Source organism: Protopterus annectens, chromosome 12.part0 (genome assembly GCF_019279795.1).
Source record: "Protopterus annectens isolate FY-2018-M chromosome 12.part0, PAN1.0, whole genome shotgun sequence".
Taxonomy (NCBI): domain Eukaryota; kingdom Metazoa; phylum Chordata; order Ceratodontiformes; family Protopteridae; genus Protopterus; species Protopterus annectens.
Window position 1 is genome coordinate 559409232 of NC_056746.1, and position 26716 is coordinate 559435947.

The 26716-nt window shown below is 42.8% G+C and overlaps 1 protein-coding gene across 1 annotated transcript in view; it reads right to left on the reverse strand.

Moving 5' to 3' along the window:
• The window catches only part of LOC122816707 (transformation/transcription domain associated protein), a gene marked incomplete in the record, with an annotated part of 2794447 nt that overhangs the window by 1572283 nt on the left and 1195448 nt on the right, over positions 1–26716 (reverse strand). The window contains 2 exon segments of the mRNA XM_044089697.1: positions 10821–10940; positions 16828–16947. Of these exon segments, the coding sequence (XP_043945632.1) occupies positions 10821–10940; positions 16828–16947 (240 nt within the window).

The following is a 26716-nucleotide window of genomic DNA, read 5'->3' on the forward strand; positions in this document are numbered from 1 at the left end:
GTGTCAGTTTTCTAGGCATGGTTCGAGTTTTAGGCCTTGAAGAAGAAGATAGCGTCGGTTTAACACGCAAGTCAGTAGGCCTGAATACACCCTCAGAAGCCGGTGCCTGCACAGCGGCTCCGGACCCATCCAAGGTAGAGACATCTGCGGGTTCTATAGCTGAAGCATCTCGCTGCATACCGGACTCCAAATGGGTCTCAGTAGAGGCCTGCGAATCTGAAGTAGCGGGTATCAGGGGCTGCGAAAGCGCCTGACTGAGTACTGGTGAAATGGCAACTGGCTTAGGAAAAGTGTCATCGGCAGCTTTGGACCTAGGCGGCTTTCCACAAGTAATGCAATTATTTACTTTTACTGACATCGATTTAGAGCAAGAAAAAGTTTCCCCAACGGGGTACTTTGCTTTTAGTTGAAGACTTGGGTTCTGAAACTCAAATGAAAATTTCAGGAGTCGGTTGACCGGCACTTGCAAACTGCTTCTGCTTCAGGCACTGCACAGCAAGAAAGACTGACGTAATGGCATCAGCTGCATGTTTTATAACCCTGACGACCTGATGTCATGGAAGAAGGGACAGCAACCGACGCAGAATCCAGGACTTTGTTAATCAGGGCTACTGCAAGCAGATAACCCAAACGCGATGACTGCAATAGTGAAACACGAAGAACATCTTACCATAACAGTAGATGTCCCACTGATTACTGTTGCAGTATTCCTGTCACGTGCGTTGTCACCAGTGATGTCGAATTGGTGTACCAAAGCTTTACCTTCCGGAGGTCGAATGTCTGACACACGACCTCAGCTCGTATGTATTGGGATATTTAGCTGGACATGCTAGGTTGGATGCTCAGACTATCTCCAAGTCAGAGGCCTGAAGACTACAGATAGCGCAGGACTGGTTGGCTAGGAGGGGTGCAGCTCGAATAGTTAAGAAAACTATCCCCATTCTCATGTAAAAGAGCACAGGTTAAAGCAAAGGGGAGAATAACAGGAAAGTTGACGTACGGTAGAGAAGAGGGGGTGGAGGGTGGGATGTGATACTGCAACAATGATCAGCAGCATGTCTACTGTTAAGTTCTTACCCAACTGTACTATGTCCTTACTGAAATTGCTGTTCCAGTATTCCTGACATATGGATGATACCCAAAGCTGAAGGTGGCGGAAAGGGTGGTTAGCTAGGGAGTAGAAGGTTAGCTACTGAGTAGAAGAGTTTTACCTAGCCAAGGCTGACCTGGACCTGGAAAAAGCATCAATTTTGTAGTGTTTGGTAAAGTGTGTACAGAGGACCAAGTGGCAGCCTCTATGATAGACACAGAGTCTACTAGTTTGTGCAGTGCCCATGAGGAAACCATTGCCCTAGTAAAATTGTGATTTATTTGAGTGGCCTGGAATAGTAAGATCTGCATTTGATGCTTAGACTGTGCTTTAGGAGGGTCCAGTATAACTTTGTTTACGAAATTCAGGACAAAGATAAAATAATTTGTCATCTGAATCTAGTAGTTAACTGTCCTAAAAGCAAAGGTAGCATAAGTGTAAACCTTCTTTCCCCAATCTATCCATACCCCTACTATCTTTGTCCATAGATGGGGCACAGCATTGGGCAGAAGCTGATGGGGCTTACATGAAAAGAGAGACAAACAGAGACTGCAGAGAGGTCTGCTACTGGATTCTTGCATACATATATAGGTCATCAGGCACCCTGTAAAACCTGCCTGGTCTTTTAGGAGCTGGTGGTTGAGAATCAGGTGCATCAGAAGTGGACTAAAAGGAGTCATGGAAAGCCACGAGGACAGGAGAGACTGGAGAAGGGGCACTGGTATCCAACTCTGAGGCTGTAATACACCTCTTCTAAACAACAGAGATATGCATGGATTGTCATTTAGAGTGTTTCATCATATTCTATGTAGTCTCCACAGAGAACATTACCTCAATAGGGGAACCTAGTGACAGGAAGTCTGCTTCATCAGAAGAGATTTGCCTTGAAAAATTCAGTTGAGAGGAATAGTCCAGAGAATGGCCCGAATCATAGTCCTTCTTCAAAAGAAGGGGAATATGGTATGTTTTTGAGGAGTACCATGTGGTTACAGAGACCTGAAGGAGGGAAGCTATAAAGATATAATAGCATTGAAAACATTGTGTGAGAAGTCTGTCCACTTATCCTCCCTAGCTGCTGTGGGAGAAGCCATGTGCCTAGTCTTCTGTTTTATCTTTTTAGGTGCGCTGTCTGGATGAGACGTGGAGGTTCAGATCCCTATTTGACTTCTATTAGAGAGCCTGGGAGCTCTTCCATAACTGAAATTTGAGGGACGCCATGTGGCCCCTCAGAAATGATGGTTCACTGGACATATCAGCCGTCTGCAAGGCCTCATGAGCCATACCGGGCCTCTGACGGGGCCTCGGTAGTGAGCAACTGAGAAGTAACCTGTCATACCGCAGGTTGTGGAACCTCAGTGGGTAAGTTGGACTCAAACAGTTGAATGTGGATCCGCTCAAGCCCTCAGATGTTTTCCTCAGCAGCACAGGTATGTCAGCGCATGCAGTGTCAGCCATCATAGACTAGGCCAACCGTTTAAGACACTGGGTGTCTAGAAGGATGTAGAAAGTGGAAAGCCTAAACCTAAGAATTTTGGGAACAAACGACTGACAGATTGAGCAAGATATGCGATCATGCTCCAGGACTAGCTATTGAGCAAGATATGTGATCATGCTCCAGGCCTAGCTAAAAAAGATACTAAGTAATGCAAGTCCCTGCATGGAATCTGCCTACTGCACTTGCACTATTTTGCTTAAAGTTGTTAGATTTCAGCTAGAAGGGGTAAGTGAAAGTAAAGAGTAAGATTCCCCAACAGGGCCACTTATCTGCATAAACGATGAAAGCAAAAGGTAGCAACAATCAAACGGCGATCAGTCTGATGGATGCATGACCTGTGTTCGGGCTGGTGACGAGACACCCTGAGGATCCACACTCGTACACCTACCTATATACTCCAATGCATATGAGCTGAGGATATGTGTCTGACATGTGTCCTTCGGTAGCTTCGGTATCCTGGCCAGACAACCCATATGTCAGGAATACTGCAGCAGTGATTTCAGTCAGGACATCACTAATTCACAAAGCCCTTTCTCCTGAGACATCTTGCCCCTCACTCAAACTCTTCACCAAAACCTCCACATATAATCGCAAATGTATCTCTCAATCTTAACCCACCTACTAACTCCAAAAACGAAACTTTGTTGCACTGACCATGCATTCTCCATCCTAGCACCTAAATTACGGCACTCCATTCCTCTCTCAGTATGTCTGAAGTTTGAGTACTTTTGGACAACAGCTCAAGGAAAGTACAGTTGTGAACACTTACCATAAATGTATATGTTCGAGTGTATTCACTGTTGCAGTCATCACCTTTGGGTTATCCCCTGCTGTGGTAGCCCTCGGCTGGCCCAAATACCAGAGTCAATGTTTATTTGCGTCGGCTGCAGTCGCTGGTAGTCTGACGTCAGGTCGTCAGTGCTATAAAGCAAGGCAGCCGACGTCATTACATCAGTTTTTTTCTTGCCCTAACACGTCAGAAGCACAAGGAGATAAGCAAAAGTGTACCTGATGGCAAAAAGCCACCGTGGGAAGCCTATGTCCCTCTAGGAAGATGCTATATGGGGGCTGGAGGGGGGGAAACCATGACTGCAACACTGAATATACTTAAACATCTACATTTATGTTAAGTGTACTAAACTATACTATGTTCTTCGTGCTTCACTGTTGCAGGCATCACCTGTGGGAGGATTCCCAAAGCTGAGGAGAGGGGTGGAGGATAGGTTAGAGTACTAGGCATGGGTCAAGCAGGCCCTGCAGAACTGCAGAGGCAAACCCTGTCCTAGACCTAGACAAAAAAGAGGTAGGTGGTAATGCTTTGTAAAGGTATAGACAGAGGTCCAGGTGGCAGCTTCCAAGATGTCCCTGGTGGGAACTCCTCTGAGGAAGGCTGTGGAAGTGGAGGATGTCTTAGTGGAATGAGTACGGACAGACTTGGGGGGGGGGGGGTCCCCATGTAGTCTGCAGAAAAAATGGATACAGAGTGATATCCATTTGGAAATGGTTTGTTTGGAAATGAGCTTCCCCTCTGCCCCGGGGGAAAAGCTGACAAGTAGTTGGTCTGTTTTCCTGAAGGGTTTAGTATGGTCCAGATAGTATCTGAGCTGTCTGTGCATGTCTAGTGAGTGTAGAATTCTTTCCCCCTTGTTTGGAGGTTTAGGAAAGAAGGTGGGTAAGATGTATGGCCTGGTTAAGAGTTACATTAGATACCACCTTGGGCATAAAGGAGGGATTAGATGTCTGCATGGAAGATGATGAAGGGCTCAATGGCCATCAGTGCCTGACGTTCTGAAATCCTACGGGTTGAGGTGATGGCTAGGTGAAAGCTGTCTTCCAGAAGAGGTAACTTAGTTCTGCTGAAGCAGCAGGTTCGAAGGGTGGTAAAGTTGTTTTTTCCAAAACATAATTCAGGTCCCAGGCTGGAGTGGGTGGCCTTCTGGGAGGTCTGATATTAGAAGCCCCTCTGAGGAATTGTTTAATCAAAGGATGGGAGAACAGGGGCTGTTCTGTATCAAAATGAGCTGAAATGGCTGAGGCGTGGATTTTAATATAGGAGAAGGAGAGGCCACTATTAAGTAGCTCCGCTAGGTAGTCCAGGATAAGAGGGATGGAAGGTTGTGAGGTATTGCCCCCTCTGGACTGGCTCCAGGAGCAGAATCTTGTCCATTTTCCGGCGTAAATCTGATGCTGGGCCTTCTGGCCTTTGTGATAATGTCTAGGATCTGTTTGCTTAACAGGGGCCCTTTGTTTGCCTTTAGAGTATTAGCCATGCTGATAGTTTGAGAGTCTGCAAGTCTGGGTGCAGCATCCTGCCCCACCTGACTTAAGAGGTCTGAGATCAGGGAAGCTGCCCAGGAGGCTGTAAGATCAGGCTGAGCAGTAAGGGGACCAATATGGAGCAATGAGGATGGCCTTTGGTCTCCTTTGGTCTCTCCTCCCTTATACTGATCACTACCTTGGGAATATCTGTGGAGCTGCCATTCGTGGGGGTCCAGTAAGTTTCTGCTTAAGTGGTCTGCCAGGGTATTTGTTGATCCTTGGTAGGTATTGGGCTATCAGGTGTAGTCCCGTGGAAGAGGCTGTCAGCCAGAGGTTCATGGCTAGCCTACACAGAGGGTAAGATTGGGTCCCTCCCTGTTTGTTGATGTACCAAATTACTGTGGTGTTGTCTGTTTTGATAAGGAGAACCCCTGGCTTGAGATGGGGTTTGAATAATGTTAGAGCCTTTTGTGCTGCCATCATTTCCTTCTGGTTGATGTGTAAGAGAAGGTGCTGGGCATCCCAAAGACCTTGGGTGTACCCGCCTTCTAGGTGAGCGCCCCAAGCTATGTCTGAGGAGTCGATGGTAATGGTCTGCCCGGTTGGGCGGAGGGTGAAGGAAAGACCCTTGTTCTGGGCACAGGCCCCTGCCCACCAGAGAAACTCTGCCCTTATATAGGGGATCAAAGGTAGAGAGGTGTCTAGAGGTTGAGAGTGCTGACACCAAAGGTTCTTTAGGTACCACTGAAGTTTTCTCGTGTGAAGCCTGGCCAGAGGAATTAGAAGGATGAAAGATGCCATGTACCAAAGCCTTGCAGGAACTTCCTCGCAGTAAGGTGGCTTTTGGAAGCCAGCTGGGTAAAATAGAGGCAGGAAGCTCTGCTTTTCTGGGGATAGGAAGGCCATTTGGAATGCTGTGTCCAGCAGTGCCCCAAGAAAATGATATTCCTGGAGGGTGTTCGGCTTGTTTCTTCTCGTTGATGGTGTATCCCAAGGAGGTTAGGAGGGATTTGACAAAGAGGAGGTCCTTGAGGAGCTTTTCTTTGCAATCTGCTTGAATGAGGCAGTCGTCCAGATAAAGGTAAATTTGTATATTTTTCTGTCTGCAAAAGGCTATGGCCAGGGCTAAGCATTTGGTGAATACCCTGGCAGTAGATAAGCCAAAGGGTAATGCAGAGAACTGAAGGTGTTGTGAGCCTGCGCTGAAGTGAAGGAATTTCCTGCAGGATTCCCTTATGGGGATGTGGAGGTAGGCATCTTTTAGATCTAGGGTAACTAACCAGGCATTTTTTGTCAGCATAGGCAGCAGCTGCTGCAAAGTTAGCATTTTGAATTTGGGGACCACCAGGAAGGTGTTCTGAATGGATAAATCCAGGATGGGGAACAAAGTGCCCTCTTTTCTGGGAACAAGGAATAGTCTGGAATAAAAGCCTTTGCCTGTTTGATCTGAAGGGACAGGTTCTACGGCCCTTTGGGATATTAGAGTTTGGACTTGTTTCAATGCTTCTGCCAACTGATTTGGAGGCAAGTCTAGGTACCCTCTTGGAATTAGAAGTTTGCTGAAGGAGAATTTGTATCCCTGAAAAATGACCTTTAAGAGCCACTGGTCCTTTGTTACAAAAAGCCAATTTTCTTTGTAGAGGGAGAGCCTTTCTTCTACTTTTTGGCGAGTGAAAAGAGGGCAGGGGCGGAGGGAGTCATTGAGAGTTTTTGCCATAGAGGGATGGCTTAGAACTCCCTGCCTTTGGAGTGGAAGTGGTCCACTGTTTGGTTCTCAGCTATCTCTGGGATAGGAGTTTGGGTGGTCTGTCCCTGCACAGCTTACCTTGCCCCTGTCTGTTAGGTGCAGGCAAGGACCAGTGTTTTGAGGGAAAATTCCTGCTGAACCTAGGAGGTTGTACCTGAAGGAAATCTTTTACTGTTTGCATAGATTGTGCTTTGTCTTCCATCTTTTTAAGCACCTTGTCTGCTTTTACTCCAAACAAGCAGTCCTTATCCAAGGGTGCATCAAGTAATTTAGCTTTGACATGATCAGGGAGAGGTTGTTCCTTCAACCATGCATTCCTCTTAATGACAGATCCTGACACTGCTGCCCTGCTTGAGTCTTCTAGGGCTTCATATCCACAGTGTAATGAGTGTTTAGCCACTTAACAAGTAGAGGGCAATAAATCTGTTAACTCTTTCGAATTGACACAGTGAGGAAAGGTTGAAATCTTTTGTTTTAATAGTTTCAAAGTGTGTTAATATTTTAGCATGTGGAACTGACAGCTGAGTGCTGTGATAGCTAAAGTTGCAGAGGTGTATACTTTTTTACCCCATCTGTCCAGAGCTCTGGAGACCTTGCCAGAAGGAACAGGATTCTTTGCAGAACTAGCCTTAGCTCCTTTTGGTACCTGTGTAATGAATGACCTCCGGGTCTGCAGCAGGATTTCTGTACAGGTATTTATGAAAATCCGGTACTCTGTAATACCAATTAGGTTTTCTGGGAGCAGGTGGGATGGTATCATTAGTTAAGCTGGATTCATGAAAGACATCAACCACCTCTAAGATTGGAGGGATGGCCAAGGATCTATGCTGGCGCAGGTCTAGAAACTCTCTTAGTCTTTTCTTAGACTGAGGGAAGTCCTGGGATTCCCAGTGGAAATGTTCCCTGAGGGTGTGAAGGGTTTCCCCAAAGGAAATATCTTCTGGTGGGGGAGCAGAAGAAATGGATTACTCTGCATCTGAATTCTCATAAGCAGTCAGAGGTGGTTGTTCCTCTTCAAAATCTGAATAATCAGACTCCTCAGAATCCTGTTCTGTCAGTATTTCAGGAGAAAGGTCTCTTTTCCTGTTAGAAGGTGTGGCTTGACTACACCTGATAAGGGTGATAAGATCCTCCGCCACTTTAAGCAGTTGAACTTGGGGTGGTGGAGCAGGAGTAAAATGGTGGCTAGAGGTAGTTTTCCTAGCAGTGGCCTTGCCTCTAGGCCTAAGAGTATCCATCGGTCTGAGAAAAACAGTAGTTGGAGGAGAAGACATTGGTTTTTTGTCTAGATTCGGTAGTGTGAAAAACCTCCTCAGAAGCAGGTGCCTGCGTCGAGGTTCCAGACCAGACTGAGGCAGAGACAACCAAAGGCTTGGAAGACAAAAGAAGATTTCTGCAGCATACCAGACTCCAAAAGGGTCTCAGTAGAGGCCTACGAAGGTATTGAACCGGGTTTCAGGGGTTGTGAAGGCACCGGGGAACTGATGACCTGCTTAGAGGTAGAGTCCTCGGAAGGCTTAGCCTTGTGTGGTCTGTCTCTATCTTTATCCCTACGTTTTTTCGGAATGTCTACGGATTGTTGGCTGATGGATGCCATTTTGGAATGTGAAGACAGAAGACGAAAACACCTGGCTACAACAAGAGCTCTACGATGAATGACTCTTGCGTTAAAGAGGGCACAGAACCAGCAATGGAGGACGTTGTGGTCTGGGCCTAAACAAGTGATGCAGTATGAATGGAAGTCTCGGTGTGGTATTTGCTTTCCACAGGCTAGACAATTGTAAACTTTTTTGGACATCGGTTAGTTCAATAAAAAAGGATCCCCAACGGGGTACATAGCTTTAGACATTTTCAGCTGTAATTCAAACTCTGATAGCGACTGACTGGCACACTTGCAAACTGCTTCTGCTGCTGGTTCCACAGCAAGAAAGACTGATGTAATGGCATCGACTGCCTTCCTTTATAGCACCGATGACCTGACATCAGGCAGCAAGTGACAGCAGCCGATGCAAAAAAAATTGACTCTGGTATTCGGGTCGGCAGAGGGGTACCACAACAGAGATAACCCACAGGTGATGACTGCAACACTGAAACATGAAGAACATTGTGCTCTTTATCATGGGTTACCTTAATTTTAGAATAGCTAATGCCTGTGGGTGCAGCCATCAAATTTGGGGCACCTGCTCCAATGTGGAGAATAAATTAATTAAAAAAAAATGTATACAGTTTTGTGTGTTTGTGGTAACTTAAAAGAGAATGGGGGGGGGGGGGTCTAAAAATCTATTTTTTTTTTGTTTTAGTGTTTTCACTGAAGCAAGGAAAAAGTATTGAAAATTGTGACACATTCCAATGGCAATGAGAAGCAACTGCAACAGAAGTTAGAATGCTAAGCACTGCGTGTGATGTAAGTTAAAGTTTGAAATACACATTCAAAAGAACTATCACCTATAACAGGTGTCATTATGGCTGCTGGGGCCTTACAGGTTACAGATGAAAAAGCAGACAGCACTGAATTACATTAAGAAATGTAGGGTGCAAATAGCAATGATGAATGTTACAGCTAGACTATCTATTGTCTTAAGCACAGGTCTCACACTTCCAATAGGGAACCGCTGAGAACCTCTTCAGGTCTTGCCAGCAAAGCAAGGGTCTGAGGGGCTCTGGGAGAAAATGTTTCTTCCTGGGCTTGAGTACAAATTCAGAAGTCTCACCAGTGGACTAAGGGACTTGTTTAATTAAAGCAAGTTGGCTCACTGTGTGTCTTAGTACAAAAGACAACACTCACATCATGGGCTAAACTCACAAAAATGGCAGCTGGGGGAATGCCTCTCCAAACCCCTTTTATGCACTCAAAAGACTATGGGTGCAACTGTGAATCCAACAGGTTAGACTGACAGAGAAGTTCTAGGCAAGTCCTGGTTAATTGTTCCTCTCCATTCTCCTTCTTGGCTAACTACTCTCCTCCTTCTACTGTCTCCTTCTTACTACACTCCTGACCACAGCCATAAAAAGGGAATTTTGCAAGGTCACATGGGTTCTCCTAGACCTAAAACATGACAGCAACACCATAGATATGCCAGCAGCAAGACAGACATATGCAAACCCAAACAGAGACAGCTAAATACAGATGAAATTTGCTGCAGAGCGAGCCTTCAAAGAGTTTTGGCAGTTAGTGCAAAGGACCAAAGCTCCAACCTGTTAATGAGCTGCTTCCTGTGCCAAGAGTGTAGGGTTTCAATCTTCCCACCTTCATTTACCTAGAGTGCGACATTGACCAAGTCACTAAAAACTTTCCCAATTGCTCCAAAGCACTGTCTGGTTAATAGGGAGAGGCTCCTTAATGGTCATCAGGACTGCATGCCTAGTAACTATGATATTGTGTGTGTGTGTGTGTGTGTGTGTGTGTGTGTGTGTGTGTGTGTGTGTGTGCGTGTGTGTGTGTGCATGTGTGCATGTGTGTGTGCGTGCATGTCTGTGTGTGCGTGCATGTCTGTGTGTGCGTGCATGTCTGTGTGTGCGTGTGCGTGCGTGTGTGTAAGGGGAGTTTGATATAATGGCTAAGTTGTTTACCTCACAGTTGCAAGGTACAGGGTTTGATTCGCCTTTTAAAGGAAATTTGGCTAGCCTTAAAACAGTTTGCAAGGGCAGCTAGCCTAGTACTTGCCTATAAACTAAGAACTTTGAACTTCTCTACAGCAAACGGCCCACAGTGTACAAATCAATCAGTTATGATTTCCCAAACTTAACAAGGTCTTTGACAGAAAGTGGCATTAAAATCTTCAAATTAACACTGGTCAGACGGAATGCAACAGGACAATGAAGTTAGGAATGTTCACACGAGACACCCCCTGAGTGAAGACGGACAATGACATGGACACACACACTGATAAAAAGAGTGAAAGGTTCAGCCTTCTGTTCACTTCAAGTCTTACAAGCTACTTCCACATTAGCAAAGATCAAGGCTGCTAACAAGCACATTTTCACCAAGTCATTTATTCACACATTTGTAATAAACAGCACTGTTGATAGACATAACATCAGCACATAAAGCACAACAAAAGCACAACAGTTAGAAAAATAACTTAAGTAGCTATAATATCAGGCAAGCAGATCAGTAGCTCAAACCTGGAGATAAGCACTAGTCCATGTGATGAATTGCACTTGCACAGAACTACAGTTACACCACTCTTCCAAAAGCTGTGCCTACATGCAATGAAAGATTGCATTACCATAAACATTCGACTCCACTGAGGATCATTTAATGTTGCCTCCATCATGAAGAGTTCAACAGTCTGAGAAGGATGTCGCGTCAGGAACTTTATAAGAGGCTCACGAAATGGACTCCCAGCCTGAAAGAAAAACAAAAGTTTTTTTAGATTTTGTTGCCCATACGGGTGCGCTAAGCAGAGTTTCCAAATTCAAGAGTACAGAACAAATGCAAAATCAGCATTATTATAAATAAGTTTGAAAAATACATCAAAAGATAAACGCAGTTATCAGTAGATGCCTGCAAGCTATTGCCGGGGGGGGGGGGGTCTTCCACTACAGGTTAGACTGCTGGATGAACACCTCAGTTGAAAATCCAGTCTGTCACTAACTCATTCACACTTGCAGTGCCTTTTTTTATATATATTTGCCTTTAACACCCACAGCTACTTAGGGTGTTCCGATAATTAAGGAAACCAGCTCCAAAAAGTAAGTGACTTACCAAATAATAATACGTATCAAAATAAAGGACAGGGTGTCCTCCCTAGACTTAACACAGGACAATGATATCAAAGATCTGCCAGTAGCAGGAAACAAACACAGGCAACTACTATGCTAGTAGACCTTGCAGGCCATAACACTAAGATTCTTAACCTAGGGTGTCTTACACTGAAAATATCAATCACGATTTATCACTTGCTATTCCCATTTTCATATTTATATTAACATTTATTTATATTAATATTTTCAAAAAAGATGGAGCTGCAGGTTACTGAGGGGCATGGTGGGACACACCAACACTGCACTGTCCAGTGATAATGCACTATATTGCAGATATTGTTGGTTGATTGCTAGTAATTATGAAGCTATTGCATTTTTCCAAACACACATCAACATTTCCAAACATCAAGGGACTAAAACCATAGGATGGCATCAGGTAAAACTCAGATGACGCAGAAAAAACTGTTATAGATACCTGCAGTTTGCTTGTGTCTTTTCGGCTTTTCCCGATTAGGGGTCGCCACAGCGGAACTCCGGTCCGCTAATGATTGGCAGTAGAGTTATACGTGCTGGCTTGCTGGGCCTAACGCACAACCTTCAACGAAGGAACGCCCATTCACGCATGTCGCCACACAGAAGACGCTCTAACTGAGAATCGAACAGGCAACATCTAACTGTGAGGCGACAACACTACCGCAGCACCACCACCGCAGTACAAATTGAAAATCCTGACACTGTGTTATTTATATTTTTAGTACATTCTGATACCATGCCTTCCACTTCCCCTTTACAATATTAATATTTAGTCTCCAAATGAAAACATTTTTATGGCATTCCTTTATCTCATAGTGTTCAACAATTTTCTTCATTTCCTGTCTTCAAAGTGTCCCAACAGTGCCTATATTTGGTATCAAACCCCCCTAAAAAATTCTCTCTCTGAAAAGTTAATTAAAATAAAATGTACATGAACGTTAAAATAAATATAACTGGATTTACTAACCATCAATTCCCATTCTCTTGATTACATACATTCTTTTTAATGTGGTTCAACCTTAATCACTAATGAAACAACATGTATGTTTTTCCCTAGTGTAAACAATTAACACCCCATATATAGCATCATTATGATTAGTGTCTTATTCACAATTTTTTTTCCAAAACGACAGCCCATATATTTAACACACATAATACTGCTTTCATTTTATAATTTGTTCTTTCCTACTCTTTTTCTATACATTACTCCTGTTAGGCAGTATCAGGGAACAGAGGTGTTTTGCATTCTGAATGAACTATAAGGAATATTTGTCTGAATGAGATACTTATGTGGGAAGTTCACAGGTTTTACATTCTGAATGTATATGAACAAACACTTGCTGTTTGAAACAGATAAAAGTTAATAAAGCCATTACAAAAAAAGACATTCCTAGTCAGAAAAAATGCATGTTCTATCTCTATATAGGACTAGAGATCAAGAGTACAGACATCACTTTTAATGCCAAGGATAGAGACTAAACAGGAGCAAATCACTTAGAATTATGGTACTCTGTCTCACTGCTCAGAAGGAAGGAATGTTGCAAGAGAGACCCTTGGCATGGAAGTACTTGCAGGTTATGCATGGGCACTAAACCACATTAATTCAAAGCCTTTACTAGAAACAGTTGTACAGGAAAAGAGAAAAGTGCATCGCTGTGAATATGCTCACTTTAAGTGTAGGTGTTGAGTAAAATCAGTGCTGCAATATAAATCATGACATGCGACTTAAAATGCAAATGAACATCCACCTCTGCACAGTCATTCTCCCCCAGCTATGGACATTAACGGGATGCATGGTAAAAAAAAAGGGAACGGCATTCATACCATTTAAGTTCTTGGGTTTCTTTTCCCTCTCTTTCTCTTTTGCCTGTGACAAGGGAAGTCACCAGTGAATGTACAAATCAGACCCATGAAGTGATCTGGAAAAGCTGTTCCATGCTCAGCAGAATACATCAGTGGAAAGAAATCTTACTAATAGGAAATAATGCTAATACATAAGAGGAAAGGTGTCTTACTAATAGGGAAAAATTGCCTCCCAAAACAGTGAACAAACACCAAACAGAAACAGATGGAGGGAAAAAGTCTACACTAACATGGACTTGCTCAGACTTCTACGGTTCGTGTATGACTATATAAGTGTACTATTTTCAATAATAAAGGATCAGTTCTGCAGTAAGAATCAAGTGTGCTTAGGATGGCAAAGCATACAAGCACTGGCAAAACCTGCTTTACACCTAGAGAGGATGACTAGCTTGTAAGTGCCCCTGGACAAGATATGAATGCATGTCCAAGCTGCTGCCTAAGAAATAATCTGAGTGGAGTGGAGAAAGTATAGATTCCTGACCCAGGGACTCCCCATGCTTTGGAACAAGATTCCAATATACATCAGGCAGAGCCCCTCACTAGCACTCTTCAAGAGAAACCTTGACGGGTGGATGGGAAACAAAAAATTTACCCCGAAGATCACTGCAGTGGCTCTGCTGGTCAGAGGCACAAGGAACTTATCTAAGGGGGTGGCGAAAGCCAACACACTCTGGCTAGGCTTATAAATGCCCTTGGGCAGATAGCCTAGTACTTACCTATGAACCTAAATGCACTCAGTAGTAGACAATGATCCTATGGAAGCATTTTAATCTGGCCTTTAAAACCTTCATCATGGTGATAATAACAAAAGGCAACAACTTGTTAACCATTTGGGCAGGGTTTGTTTAGAATCAGGTCTCCCTTCTTTTCCTGGCATAATGATATAAAATTAGCTTGTCGGTATGCCTGAAATCCTGTGTGTTGTCCATGTAAAATTTTAATTGCCTACATTCATGCAAAGGATGCCTAACATTTTGTTCTACGTTTCGTGGATTTATGAAAAATAACAAAACTGAGAAGTCCGGTTCAGCATCATTCCAAGATTACTCTTACAACAAATAAGGCCTTGATTCTAAGGTCCGCATTGTTTCTATGAAAGGCCACATAAGGTGACCTGCAAATCTGAGATCATACTAGCTGAGGTACTGGCTATCATAAATAGTGCTTTCCTAGAAAAGAACTTCACTGGGATCAAGTCTACAGGTTCAAAAAGAGGGATAGTCAGAGGTCTCAAAAGAAGATAGACTTTTCTCAAATATGATAAAAAGGAAGGCTTGTTGAACAGCAGTTACTCTAAGTTAAATGACATTGAACCATCAAATCTGATTCACTTAGCAAAACAACATTTTCTGCTATGCTTCCTAGTTTTCTTGATGATTCTGTAGACCTCTGGAAATCTTTCCTTTGTAGAATGTCATTTCTATTTTCCAAGTTTCAGGTCATGCATATTTTAGGTGTGGCAAACCAGGATCCCTCGTTGCAATGTAAAAAGGTGGCATGAGACTGGGAAGTCTCTTGGACCTCTTCTGCTCACTGACTTGGCCACAAAGTTTCAACCAGTATCAAGATGGCACTGTTCAGTACAGCCTTCCCAGTTAAGAGTTGCCACCATTTTAGATGCTCAAAGTGGGACATTTCTTATGGAAATGGGAGTGTGTGAAGGACAAACCAAACCCACAACTGGTGCAAGAAACTAGACTTCACATTTTGCCAAAATAAAAACTCGTTTTGGAGAATTTGAGTTGTTTGCACTGTTTCATATAACTCTAAGGTGTTTCAGATGCAAAATAATTTTTAACTATTACAGGAAACAAAGGAAATATTTTTTTGCTCTAAACTCTCAGGAAATTCAATACTTGTGCTCTTTTGCAAGAAACAAATGCCCAAACAGGGACTGTCCTGTGCAAAGTGGGAGAAGTGCCAACCCTATTCCCTATACAATGGATATCACAGATAAATGAGGAAAGGCAAAAAGCTACCCTGAGTTACCAAAAGGAAACAATTCAGTACTAGGACTACTTTGCAAGGGTATTTAAAACAAAAGTTTGAAACTTGGTAGTTTTGCAGGAAGGCAAAAAGGTCTATTTCCAGACTGCCTTGAAGAAAGAAGGGTTTATGGAAAGCTTTGGGTTTAGTTTCTATTCACAGGGACTGGGTAAAGACGTACTGAGGTAATTTTTGAAGATATTATCTACGAACGTTATGCAATAAACGTGACAATATTATGTTCTGCTTTGAAGCCAGAACCCAAGCCAACATGGCTAGCCTACTCCAAGAAACAGTAAGCATTTCCTTGTTTGCTGTTACACCATATCTGTTATATAGCCTCAGAAAAAGATTAGGACACCATGCTGTAGAACTGGTCTAAAGATCTAAAGCACATAACGGTGGCCAAAAGCTCCTTAATACTGAAGTGTCTATCTTGTCTTTTCCCTGCTTTTCCAAGTGCTCTGCATCCTCAGAGTATGCATACAGGCTCCACAGCCAGGATAAAAGCATCAGAAGTTAAGTGTGTGATTCTCTTCTGGGCTCAGCAAAATACATCTTTAAATACATCTTCCTCTGTACAGCCCATAAACAGAACTCCCAGTGGGTTGGTGGGATGAGTAAACTCGCCCTCCTCAGTGAGTGCAGATGCTGTTATCACAGACCTGTAATGTATCACTGAAATTTCCTCATGTGCAAGTTCTTCAGAAGTACCAATGAAATTGAAAGGTGCAAGTGGCCTACAGGCTTTAGATCATACATTCATAGAGGATAATGTGTCAACATGGGGGAACAGAAGAAACCCAGTGCAGCTACGTTTTCTTCTGGGAGTTGAAGTATGCATTTTTATATCCAAAAAAAGCCCTTAGGAAACATCTGAGACTTCCGAAGAATGAGGGATATTCCTTAGTATGGTGAAGCGCTAGACAGTGCAAGTTAGCCTTTGCTTAACTCTTCAATGGATAAGACAGTTATCTACTGTATTAATATAGTATAACAATAATATTATCTCTTATTTTACTTGGAAAAGACAGTTGTAAATGCAATGATAAATGTGGACGCACTGCAGTCTGTGATCTGTACAGACTGGAGATAAACATTCTGTTAATACCTTTGGAACCCAATGGGCAAGGAGGTGAAATGTAAATGTCCTGATCCTTCCAGAAAATGGAGGAATTTTCTGGGTTCTCTGAATATGTTGATAAGAAAGCATGCATTCTTCATGTCTACTGAAACCACTAGTGCTGAAAGCAGCAGCAAAGGGAGGAGGGACTAAAGAGTAAGCATCCTGAGATTTCTTTACAACCAAAAGCTTGACTGACACACAGCTCCAAAATATCCCTCCAGGGATTTTTTTCCTCCATAATAACCAAAAACAGACCAAGGCAGAGCCCTCATCCTTACAGAGGGAATCTTTCTACAGATGCAGAGACAAGTAAGTATTTTAAAACTGTTTCTAGCAGGATAATTTGTTTCAGGACAGTCCTTGTCATCACATGGGAACTTCTCCACCATCCAGTCTACATACAATTAAGAATAAAGTGCAAAACAGACAAAGGACTTGGTATAAAAGGAGGACTTTTGCCTGTTGCAGCTACATAGAACTAACCAGTTTCCTCTTTTCCCCAATGAATATAAAAGTCATACCTCTATTAACATGGCTCTTTCAGTTTTCATTACAACTTCAAGCAAAGGTTTCACAAGTGTCTGAGGTGCAGCTGGTATTAAGTGAAAGAGATTGATAATTGCCGAGCAAATTTTCATTTCCTGTCAAAAAAAAAAATACCAAAAATGTCATTACATTTATTAGTCAATTTGTACACAAGTAGAAAATACAATGTGCCCCCCACATTTTTAAGCAACAGAATCCATTATCAGCTAATTTTCCTCAATACCAAATCATGTCTAGGTGACATCACTACTGAAAACAAAATATACCATACAAAACCTAGAGAGAATGCAGAAGGCCAATTATGTACAGTGTAATCAGCAACAAAAAAGGCACTACCGAAGTAGTAAGGCAAGACGAGATGTTATGTGGAAGCAAATAGCACAGAGATTAAACAATCAAGGCAGAGGGTTTAAACTGTTCCAGACAGCCAACAATTCACCATAATACGCACTCAAGTGTGCTTCATCACAATCAAAATATGTAATTTTTTTCTTTTTAACAATATTTACTGTACCTACATCACTGCGTTTGGATGATAAAGATTCTCCCAAGTCAGTCAGTAATCAACATTCATTTTATGCAACTCCTAAACTTCACTCTCACTTTAGAGGACTACAGGAATCAGAACTTCAAAAGAATAAAGTAGCAGCATAAAACCTTACCCTTACTTTGAAACATCATATCACCTCCACAAAAAAAATGTCAACTCAGACTGGTAGGTCTTTCACCTGTACTAAAACTAATATGCAAAACAAAACCATTAGACTGGCTACAGTTCTTATCAGAAATGTGCGGCTCCCTACTGAAATGTCAGCACTTGAAATTCTGAGTGCTGAAAACCCAAAAAAGATTGAATCTTAAAAATCGCTCTTCTCCTTAAAACTTCTTTTTGCAAGGGGGACAAGCATAACCTGCACTCCCCACACACCCAGAAAGTACCGTTGTGTACACTTACCATAAATGTAGACGTTCAAGTGCATTCAGTTGCAGTCCTGACTTGTGGGATTTCCTGCCCTGGAAGCCTTTGGCAGCCCAACTACCACAGAATATTTGACCCTCCTCCTGAAGCTGGCAGATGTCCTGTCTGACGCCAATACGTCTGGATATAAAGAAAGTCGACTGGTACGATGACCTGAGTACTTTCTTACCCCCAAGAAATAGGAGCCCTTGTATGCCCTTGAGGTCAGGAGTCTAGAACCCTAGATTCCAGAATAGGTGGGGAGGAGGAGGAAAAGCAGCACCCCTGACTGAGAAGGAGAATATCCTAGCCTATCCCTCAGGCAAGAGGGGAAGGAGGCAGAAAATAATACTGCAACAGTGAAGACACTGGAACAGCTACATTTATGGTAAGTGTACACAGCTGTACTATGTTCTTCATGTTTTACTGCTGCAGTCCTGATTTGTATGATGATTCCCAAAGCTGAAAGGAAGGTGGATGGAAGGACTAAGGAGAGACAAAGATGCCCTGCAAAAAGGCAGTGCAAGCTCTGCTGTGGACTTGGAAAAGATAGAGAGAAATGTTTGCTGAAGGTATGCACAAAGGACCAAGTAGCTGCTTTGAAATGTCCTTAGTGGCCACTCCTTTAAGAAAAGCAGCAGAGGTGGCAGTAGCCCTAAAGGAATGTGTCCTCACAGAATCAGGAAGGCTTCTTGCCATGACGATTGTAGCAAAAGGAGACACACTGGGAGATCCATTTGGAAAAATAATTTGTTTAGAAACTGGTTTCTCTTCAGAGCAACTAGCAAAAAGTTGGTACGTTTTCCTGACATTCTTGTTTCTGTTCAGGTAGTAATGCAGTTGCCTATGCAATCCAAAGAACACAGGAGCCTTTCTCCCTTGTTCTGAATGCTAAGGAAAAACATAGGAAAGGTTACGGTCTGGTTTAAAGAAGCCTCCGTCACCACCCTGGGCACAAAGGAAGGGTTGATCTTAAGAGATGTCTGGGTGAAAAATGATGAAAGGCTCCACACACAAGGAACTGAAGCTCTGACACCCTTCTGACTGACGTAATGGCAAGTAGAAAGGCTGTATTCCAGGTAAGTAATTTTATATCAGTGGAAGCCGCTGGTTTGAAGGATGAAAGGGTGAGCTTCTCCATACTGAAACTGAGGCCCCAAGGGGATTTCTGGGAGACCTAATGTGGACAAACACTCTGAGAAACTGTTTCATGAGAGGATGTGAAAAGAAGAGGTTAAGAAGGCAGATAAGCAGAAATAGCCTAAGCATGGATTTTTATGGAGGAGTACGAGGACCTGAGCTTAACAAGGATTTTGTCCCTTCTGTCTGCACCAAATAATGAATCTTTTCCATTTGGTGGGGCAAGACTTTCTACTCCTAGGTCTTCTGGCTTCTTTCACAATGTTCAGTACCTGTTTGTAGACAAGTGATCCCTTCCATGGGATCAAGGTATTATCCAAGCTGTCAGTTTGTGTGTGTGTAGGTTGGGGTATATAACTGTGCCCCTATTCTCCTTTAACAGGCTCACTTTCTGTTGCAGCAGACATGGTTCCCTGTTGGTTAGACTGACCAACAAAGGGTATAAGCGCTGCCTTAGCCAACCTGGGGCTATAAGAATTATCTTTGGTCTTCTTACCTTATTTCCCACATTACCCTGGGTAGCAGGGGTATTGGGGGGGGAAGGCAAAGAGGACTAGACCTGTCCAAGGGAAGGAAAAAGGCATCCGTCTTCCAGGCTGATTTTGATCCTGGAGCAAAACTTTTGCAAGTGAGCACTTTCTTTTCTGGCAAAAGGTTCTATCTGTAGCACACCCAATTTTTCAGCTATGCTGAGAAAAACTTCCTGATGCAGTTGCCACTCATGGGTCTGACAGGCTCCTGCTGAGGTGATCTGTTAGTTGACTGGTTTCTCTTGGTATGTACCATGCCATGAGGAGCAGCCCTAAGGAGTTTGCTGTTTCCCAAGGTCCATGACTAAGTGGCAAAGGGGGGCAAGTGTGTGTCGTCCTCAACCTCACTTGTTTAACTGTGGTATTGTCTGTCTTTACCAGGAAGACTCCAGGCTTTTGGAGCAACAGTGGTCTGCTTCTTCGCATTTCAGGATTCCCAAGTTTCCATTGCTCTTTGAAGGCAATCAGGCCTTTTTGGACTGCCAGCAGCTGTTTTAGGTTGATGTGTTTGTTTTTGATTTTGAACTTGGAGTCCCATCTGTCTTGAGTCTGGAAGTTGTTGTAGTGGGCTCTCCACGCCATTTCTGATGAAGCGGTTGTCAGAGTTTGGTCCTGAGGGATGTACCTGAAGGGAAGACCAAGACTGAAAGAGCATGCTTGGACCAACCAAGCAAACTCTTTACTGAGGCAAGGAAGCAGTTTTATTCTGAAGGTGAGAGACTGAGAATGTTGGCACCACACATTTTTGAGGTACCACTGTAGTTTCCTAATATGTCGTCTGGCTAGAGGGATCATGAGGATGCAAGAGGTAATTTTTCTTTGGCCCCTGAGATAGTCTCTGACTTTGAGGTATTTCTTGACCAGGAACTTTTTGAAGTATAGAGTTAGAAAGGCAACTTTGTCTGTAGGGAGAAAGGCCTTATGAAGAGAGGAGTCCAGTAAAGCTCCCAGAAACACATTCCTATTCATGGGGTTTGACATTTTTGAGAATTTATGGTGAACCCCACAGAGGTTAGCAAGTTTTGAGTATAAAGCAGATCTGTTTTGAGTTTTTCTAAGTTTGTTGCCTGAATGAGGCAATCGTCTAAGTAATGGTAAATCTGAATTCCATTTGCTCTGCAGGCATTTTGTGAAAACTTTGGCTGCAGTAGATAAGCCAAAGAGTAAAGCACAGAACTGCTAATGCCTCATAACTGCTCTAAAGCGCAAGAACCTCCTGTGGGATTCCTCTATGGGGTTTTGGAGGTATCTAAGGGTACTATGAAGTCGTTGAGGGAAGTCATGGGCAGTAGTTTCTGTAGAGTTAGCATTTTGAATTTGGGGACCTGCAAGAGTCATTTAAACCTTGACAAGTCTAGAACTGGCCTCCAGGTCCCTTCTTTTCTGAGGAACTAGGAAAAGTCTGGAGTAAAACCTTTTACCTTGCAAAGAGGTTGATACAGCTTCAACTGAGCCTTGAGTGCACAGAAGCTTTATTTGGTTTTAAGGCCTCTGCCTTTTAGTCTGGAGGAATATCTGGGAAGCCTGAGTGAATCAAGGGTGGTTTGAACTTGAATTCGTAACCTCTTTGAATGATGTTAAGAACCCACAGATCCCTAGTAATTAGGGTGCAGTTCTTATACAATAGGGACAGTCTCACCCAGCCTGGGGGAAGAGTGAGGAGGATGGGTAGGGGATGGGGGGAAAGGGAGTGCCATGTATGAGTCATGATGACTCCCTGCTAGGTCCCTAGGCAGGATCCTACAGGCCTATATGGGGTATATTTGCCAATGTCTTGGCCACTGGTGCAGTCTTTGGCTCCTTTCCCTATGAGATCTCCTTTGCCTAGGCTTACACTTGGGGGCTGGAAAGGACAAATGTTTGGTAGGTAATTCTGACTGAAAGGAGGAGGTTGGACCTGGAGAAAGTCCTTGACAATTTGCATGGACTTAGTTTTATCCTCCATTTTCTTATGCACAGCCTCAGCCTTATGACCAAAAAAAAAAAAATCTTTGCCAAAAGGGCATCCGGAAGACTGGATCTGACATGTTCAGGAAGGGACTGCTCCCTCAGCTAGGCATGTATTCTAATGACAGATCCTGTAGCTGCTGTCCTGCTGGAAGCTTCCAAGGCATTATAGCCACAGTGCAGTGAATGCTTAGCCACCTGAGAGCAGGAGTTACACAAATCCAATAATTCCTTTTAGAGGGCCTTATGTTCAATCCCCATCAGTTTTTGCTTCATCTGGTCAAAAATGGTTTCCTGGTAATTCACCTTATGAAACTGGCAGTTCAAAACCCTCATAACAAGGATAAAGGGAGTGTAGATTTTCTTTCCAAACTTAACCAAGGTTCTACCTTCCTTGGCTGTTTGCAAAGGATTTTTGGAAGAGCTAGCTTTTGCTCCCTTAGAGCCCTGGGTCACTACTTCAGGATCTGACACAGAGTTCTTAAAAAGATTTTTGTAGGAGTATAGAATCTTGTAAAATCTGTCAGGTTTCCAAGGGGCAGGAGGAAGACAGTCTGGTTGTAAAGAAGAGTTCAGGAAGACATTGTCCACCACCTCTAAGGGTGAGGGGTTGGCAAAGGTTTTATGGTTAGGGAGACTTAGGAATTCCCTAACCCTCTTTTTGGATTAGGAGTAGTCCTGAGCTTCTCATCTGAAGTGCTCCCACATGGTATGTAATGTTTCCCCAAAGGAAATATCTTTGGGGGGAGGCTGAGGCAAAGTTCTCCCCAGAATCAGAATCCTCACTAGAAGCAAGAGATGCACCTTCCTCAAAGGTGGATTCATCACTATCAAAATCATCCTCAGAGTCAAAGGAGTCAGAAAACCTCTGGTGTGTTATATCCTTCTTTCTTTTACCTGGAGATGCTTTGGGGGGGGGGGGGGGGTATCTGGGTCTAACCAAGAAAATCAAATCCTTAGCCAACCTCAATAAGTCTTGCTGGTAGGCCTAACTGTGGGTGCTGATAGGCCTAGGCAGCGGTAAAGTAGGTGTAGCTTTTTTGTGAAAGGCCTTAGGTTTCAATCTAAAGCCCACATCTGCACTAGTAGCCAGATAAACAAACAACTGCAGGCAGTAGGCTGAGGCGATCTCCTGACTACTCTAAGAGACATCATTGGTTTTAGAGCAGTTGTCAGAAGCCAGAGCTTGCAAAGTGGCCCTGGACACAACTGACGAGCTAAGTCCTTTGGCTTGTAAGAAAGTAGAGGGAACCAGAGGCATATAGGGCTCTGAATGAGTCTTGATAGAGGCCTGCACTGCCATCTAAACAATCAATGGGGACTGGGAAGGCGCCTCACGTCCTTTGACGATCACAAGCCTAGGAGGACTTGCCCACGGTGAACAAGCATCTGAGGCCCTATGACTGAAACGCCTTTCTTTTTTCAGTTTATGGAGATCTACTTCAGCTCGATCTGTGGACTATATGGTAAGCGAAGGCCCTAACGACTCACTAAAATGTTGAGCTACAGTCACAGACCTACGCTTGATAGTTCTATTAAAGCGAGCACAAAACTGACAGGAAGTCGTGTTCTGGTCCCAAACAAATCACAGAAAAAAGAATGGAATCCCAGTGTGGTATCTGTTTGCCATAACAGAAGATGGTTATTAACCTTCTCTGACATTAGTCAAAAATAAATGAAAAGTTTCCTAACGGGGTACTTAGCTTTAGAAGTCTTTTCTCTGGTGTAGACCAAATGACGCACAGACTAGCACTCAGCTTCAGGCTCTAACAGCAAGAAAGACTCGAGCTCACAGTGCCAGCCAACTTCTTTTATATCCAGACACAGTAATGGTGGACAGGGTGTCCGCCAACTTCAGGAGGAGGGGAAATTATTCACTGGTAGTCAGGCTGGTCAAGGGCTTCCATGGCAGGACACAGCAGACTTCACAGTGTAGCAAGTTGGGCAGACAAAAGAGCACAGTGAGACTGCCACAACTGACTACAAATCTAATATATAGCAATGACAGGAGATACAAATACACTGCATGTCAGAGCACCTGTCACTGACCGAAAAACTGTCCAAAACCAAAATTAATACAAGGAGCTAGTGAACTGAAGAAAAATGATTAGACAGCTATGTCCATGGCCAGTCATAACAAGGATGAGACATTGAAAACTGATATACCCGTTAACAGGAATTTCAAGTTTAGAGATGAAAATGTAATGTGTGTTCCATCAACAGACTGAAGTAAAAAAAAAAAAAAAAAGGAAAGTTGCGTTTGGTACTGAAAAAAATATTTCCAGAAGAAATACCTTTGCTGTTGTTCAAGATGTTCTTAAAACGGCAGAAGCAGCTCTGAACATGAAGAGGAGAATGGTTTTCAGATACCCAGCAACTCTTCCGTTCACTAGCTCTGTAAATTCTTGGGCAGAGTGTCTAGATAAAGACCTTATAAAGTCACTCTGAGAATGAGGTCCTCATCATTTCACAGGACATGTCCATGGAAGAAAAGCAAACATTTAAAACATGCACCTTCAATTTGGACATGTTTCTGTGGATACTGACTAAAACTGCAATGTAGTTTAGGAAACAAGGTCCCTGAATACATCTACATCTTGAAACAGATTGCTGACATTTGTAAGGTTTGCTTGAAGAAAAGAAGACCTATGCTTAGGATTACTCTTGCCATGTATCTGGGTATAAGGAGACAGCTGTTGCGGAGTTAAATTAACTTGAATCTCAACTCTGATGTAAATGTGACAAAGTGAGAAAATAAATGTATTTATAAACTGGAAAATCAAAGTTAACAGGATATGAATAATAAGATGGGCATGGCTACTGCTTACACTATTAACCTGAGAATCTAGTGAGTTAATCTCATATACAACCCTGCAATGGACACTATTCACTACGACAGCTGCCCTGAATACCATTGCCTTGAGGAAGCACCTGGGCAACTAACAATGAAAGGGAAAAATACCATCTAGAGAAAAAAAAAATCTTCACAAAGGAGAAATATATAATTAGGCTCACAAACAAGATCCCTCAAGCAAGGTAGCCCACCTCAACTGTGTCAAGCTGAGAAGGCTGCTTTCTTTGTCAGACTGAAGGTCAGAAGATAGCTGATCTCTGTAGACTGCACAGATGTCATCAAGCCTATCTGTCCAAAATAAGACAAATGTCCAGGTGAGGAAAGCAGTATATTGCCCTTCTCTGAAAGGCAGCTGCTACGGTGCACCATGCATCTGGTAAATATGCATCGTGCTAATGATATTCAAAAGGACAAAGTGTGGCTCAACCTGAATATGAAAAACTTCCAGTAGGTAGGATGAACTGGGATGCATACCTTTAGAGAAAACCACTGACATAATATCCTGGGACTTCTTAGTTGTGCTCATACCACTCTGTGCATCAGACAGCTTTCCCACTGACTAAGATAAAGGCCTTCAGAATATTAAAAATAAAAATGAGATTCCACAATAAAGTCATTACCGAAAACATTTGTGGGGTTCTTGGCACAAGATTTTATCAATGAAAGACTGAATGGAATGGGTCCACAAAACATCTCACAGGATATTAAGTCACTGACATCCAACAGACATCTCCAAGACTGTCTCAGTGCAAAGTCAATGAGAGAAAGATTTTTGGCTAGCTGTAAAGTGCAGAACAACTCTGCAGGACCCAAGACTTCTCCTGGAAATGACAGAAAGTGTCTGGACGTCTGGGCATAGAAATTCTGAATTAGAATATGGTAGCTGCCATCCACTGTGGATACTGTACAAGAATCGGCATGCAATGGCATACTTGTACTTTTCTGAATTTATCTCCTTAGACTGGAACTGGTGGAAAATGCCTTTACAAAAAACAAGGACCTAGTAGTTTTCACTTCTGTGATATCTTAGGCCTGTATTAAGAGACGTCCATTAATACCATTCTCCAGTAAGCCACGGTAGTGTCTTTAAAGTCAATAAAGAGCTTGCACAATTTGATGTTGTAACATGCTCTCTAACAATACAGGAAAAACATTGCATCTGGCTTGTCTTGTGTCTTCTGGTCACAGCAGCAGGATCTAAGAAAAAGTTCAACATTTTTTCACTGTTACCTGAAGACTAAAGATTTCAAATGAAAAATGCTACTTTGAGCCAAAAGAAAATATATCATTGTGGAATCTTAAACCAGCTGGCTCAAACGGAAGAGTGAAGGCAGTTCTCTACCACTGAAAGCTCCACCAGGAGAGGTTCAAAAAATACTACAACCTAGAAGTGATAATGGACCAAAGAAGAAATCTCCCTGCACAATGGCCTAGCCCCCAGAATAAAAGAAAACAGCTTCTTTGACAGTGATATGCACAACATGAAATTACTGCATAGGGCTCAAACTACTCAAAACCTGCTCATTGAAAAATGACCCAAAAAAGATAGCAAGACCTGCTCATTGAAAAATGCCACAAGAAAAGATAAGATTCTTCCACAGAGGTCTAAACTACTTGACTCAAATAAGCTATCTCATTCCATAGTGGTATAGGCTACCTTAATTTCTAGCTCAAGGGAAACTGCTGAAGTACTTAGTCTCTTGAAGAACACCCTGGAAATATTACTGAAAGATATTTTACAAATGGTACGCTTACTGAGAAAGGGTTATTTACGCTCTGCAGTACAGAAGACAAAATACAACTTTATCATATGATCAGCTGGAGAAGCAGGCTAGTTCTTTTTACAATAGTTTTGAACAAGGAAGGTCACAGAGACAGGGAGCTATGAACCAAGGCTGCTGCTGCAAGAAGTGCATACAACAGAAAGACATGCCAACAATTTACAAAAATGTTGGACCAATCTCAAAAAAGGAAACAAATGAACAGAAGAAAATGGGAGTTCAGTGCCAAATTGAAAACATTGCATAAAAGGGGAAAAGGAGGATTCCCTTGTTTATAGCTGAGTGATAATTACTGTCGAAGTCTAAGCCTGTCAACAAGGATTGAAGTTTTCTAATTGGAGATGCTCTGAATTTTGTGATTAAAGCACTGCCTCCTGGCTAGATCTTGAATTAAGACTTCTCAACAGGACTTCCTCACAAATCATCTAAAATGCTGTGATTCCGAGACTACAGATGCAGAATCTTAAGTAACATACAAAATGTTTACAGCATGCGTCGCTGTAAAATACTGCTTGTGGTAATATAATGCACACCTGCACATTTTCTGAGAAGTATAACCCATCAAATGTCTACCAATGCACAAGATATCAGACTGAGGAATTCTACTCTAAATTAAGGTAACATTATGTTTTTCTGGCACTTCAAATTATTATC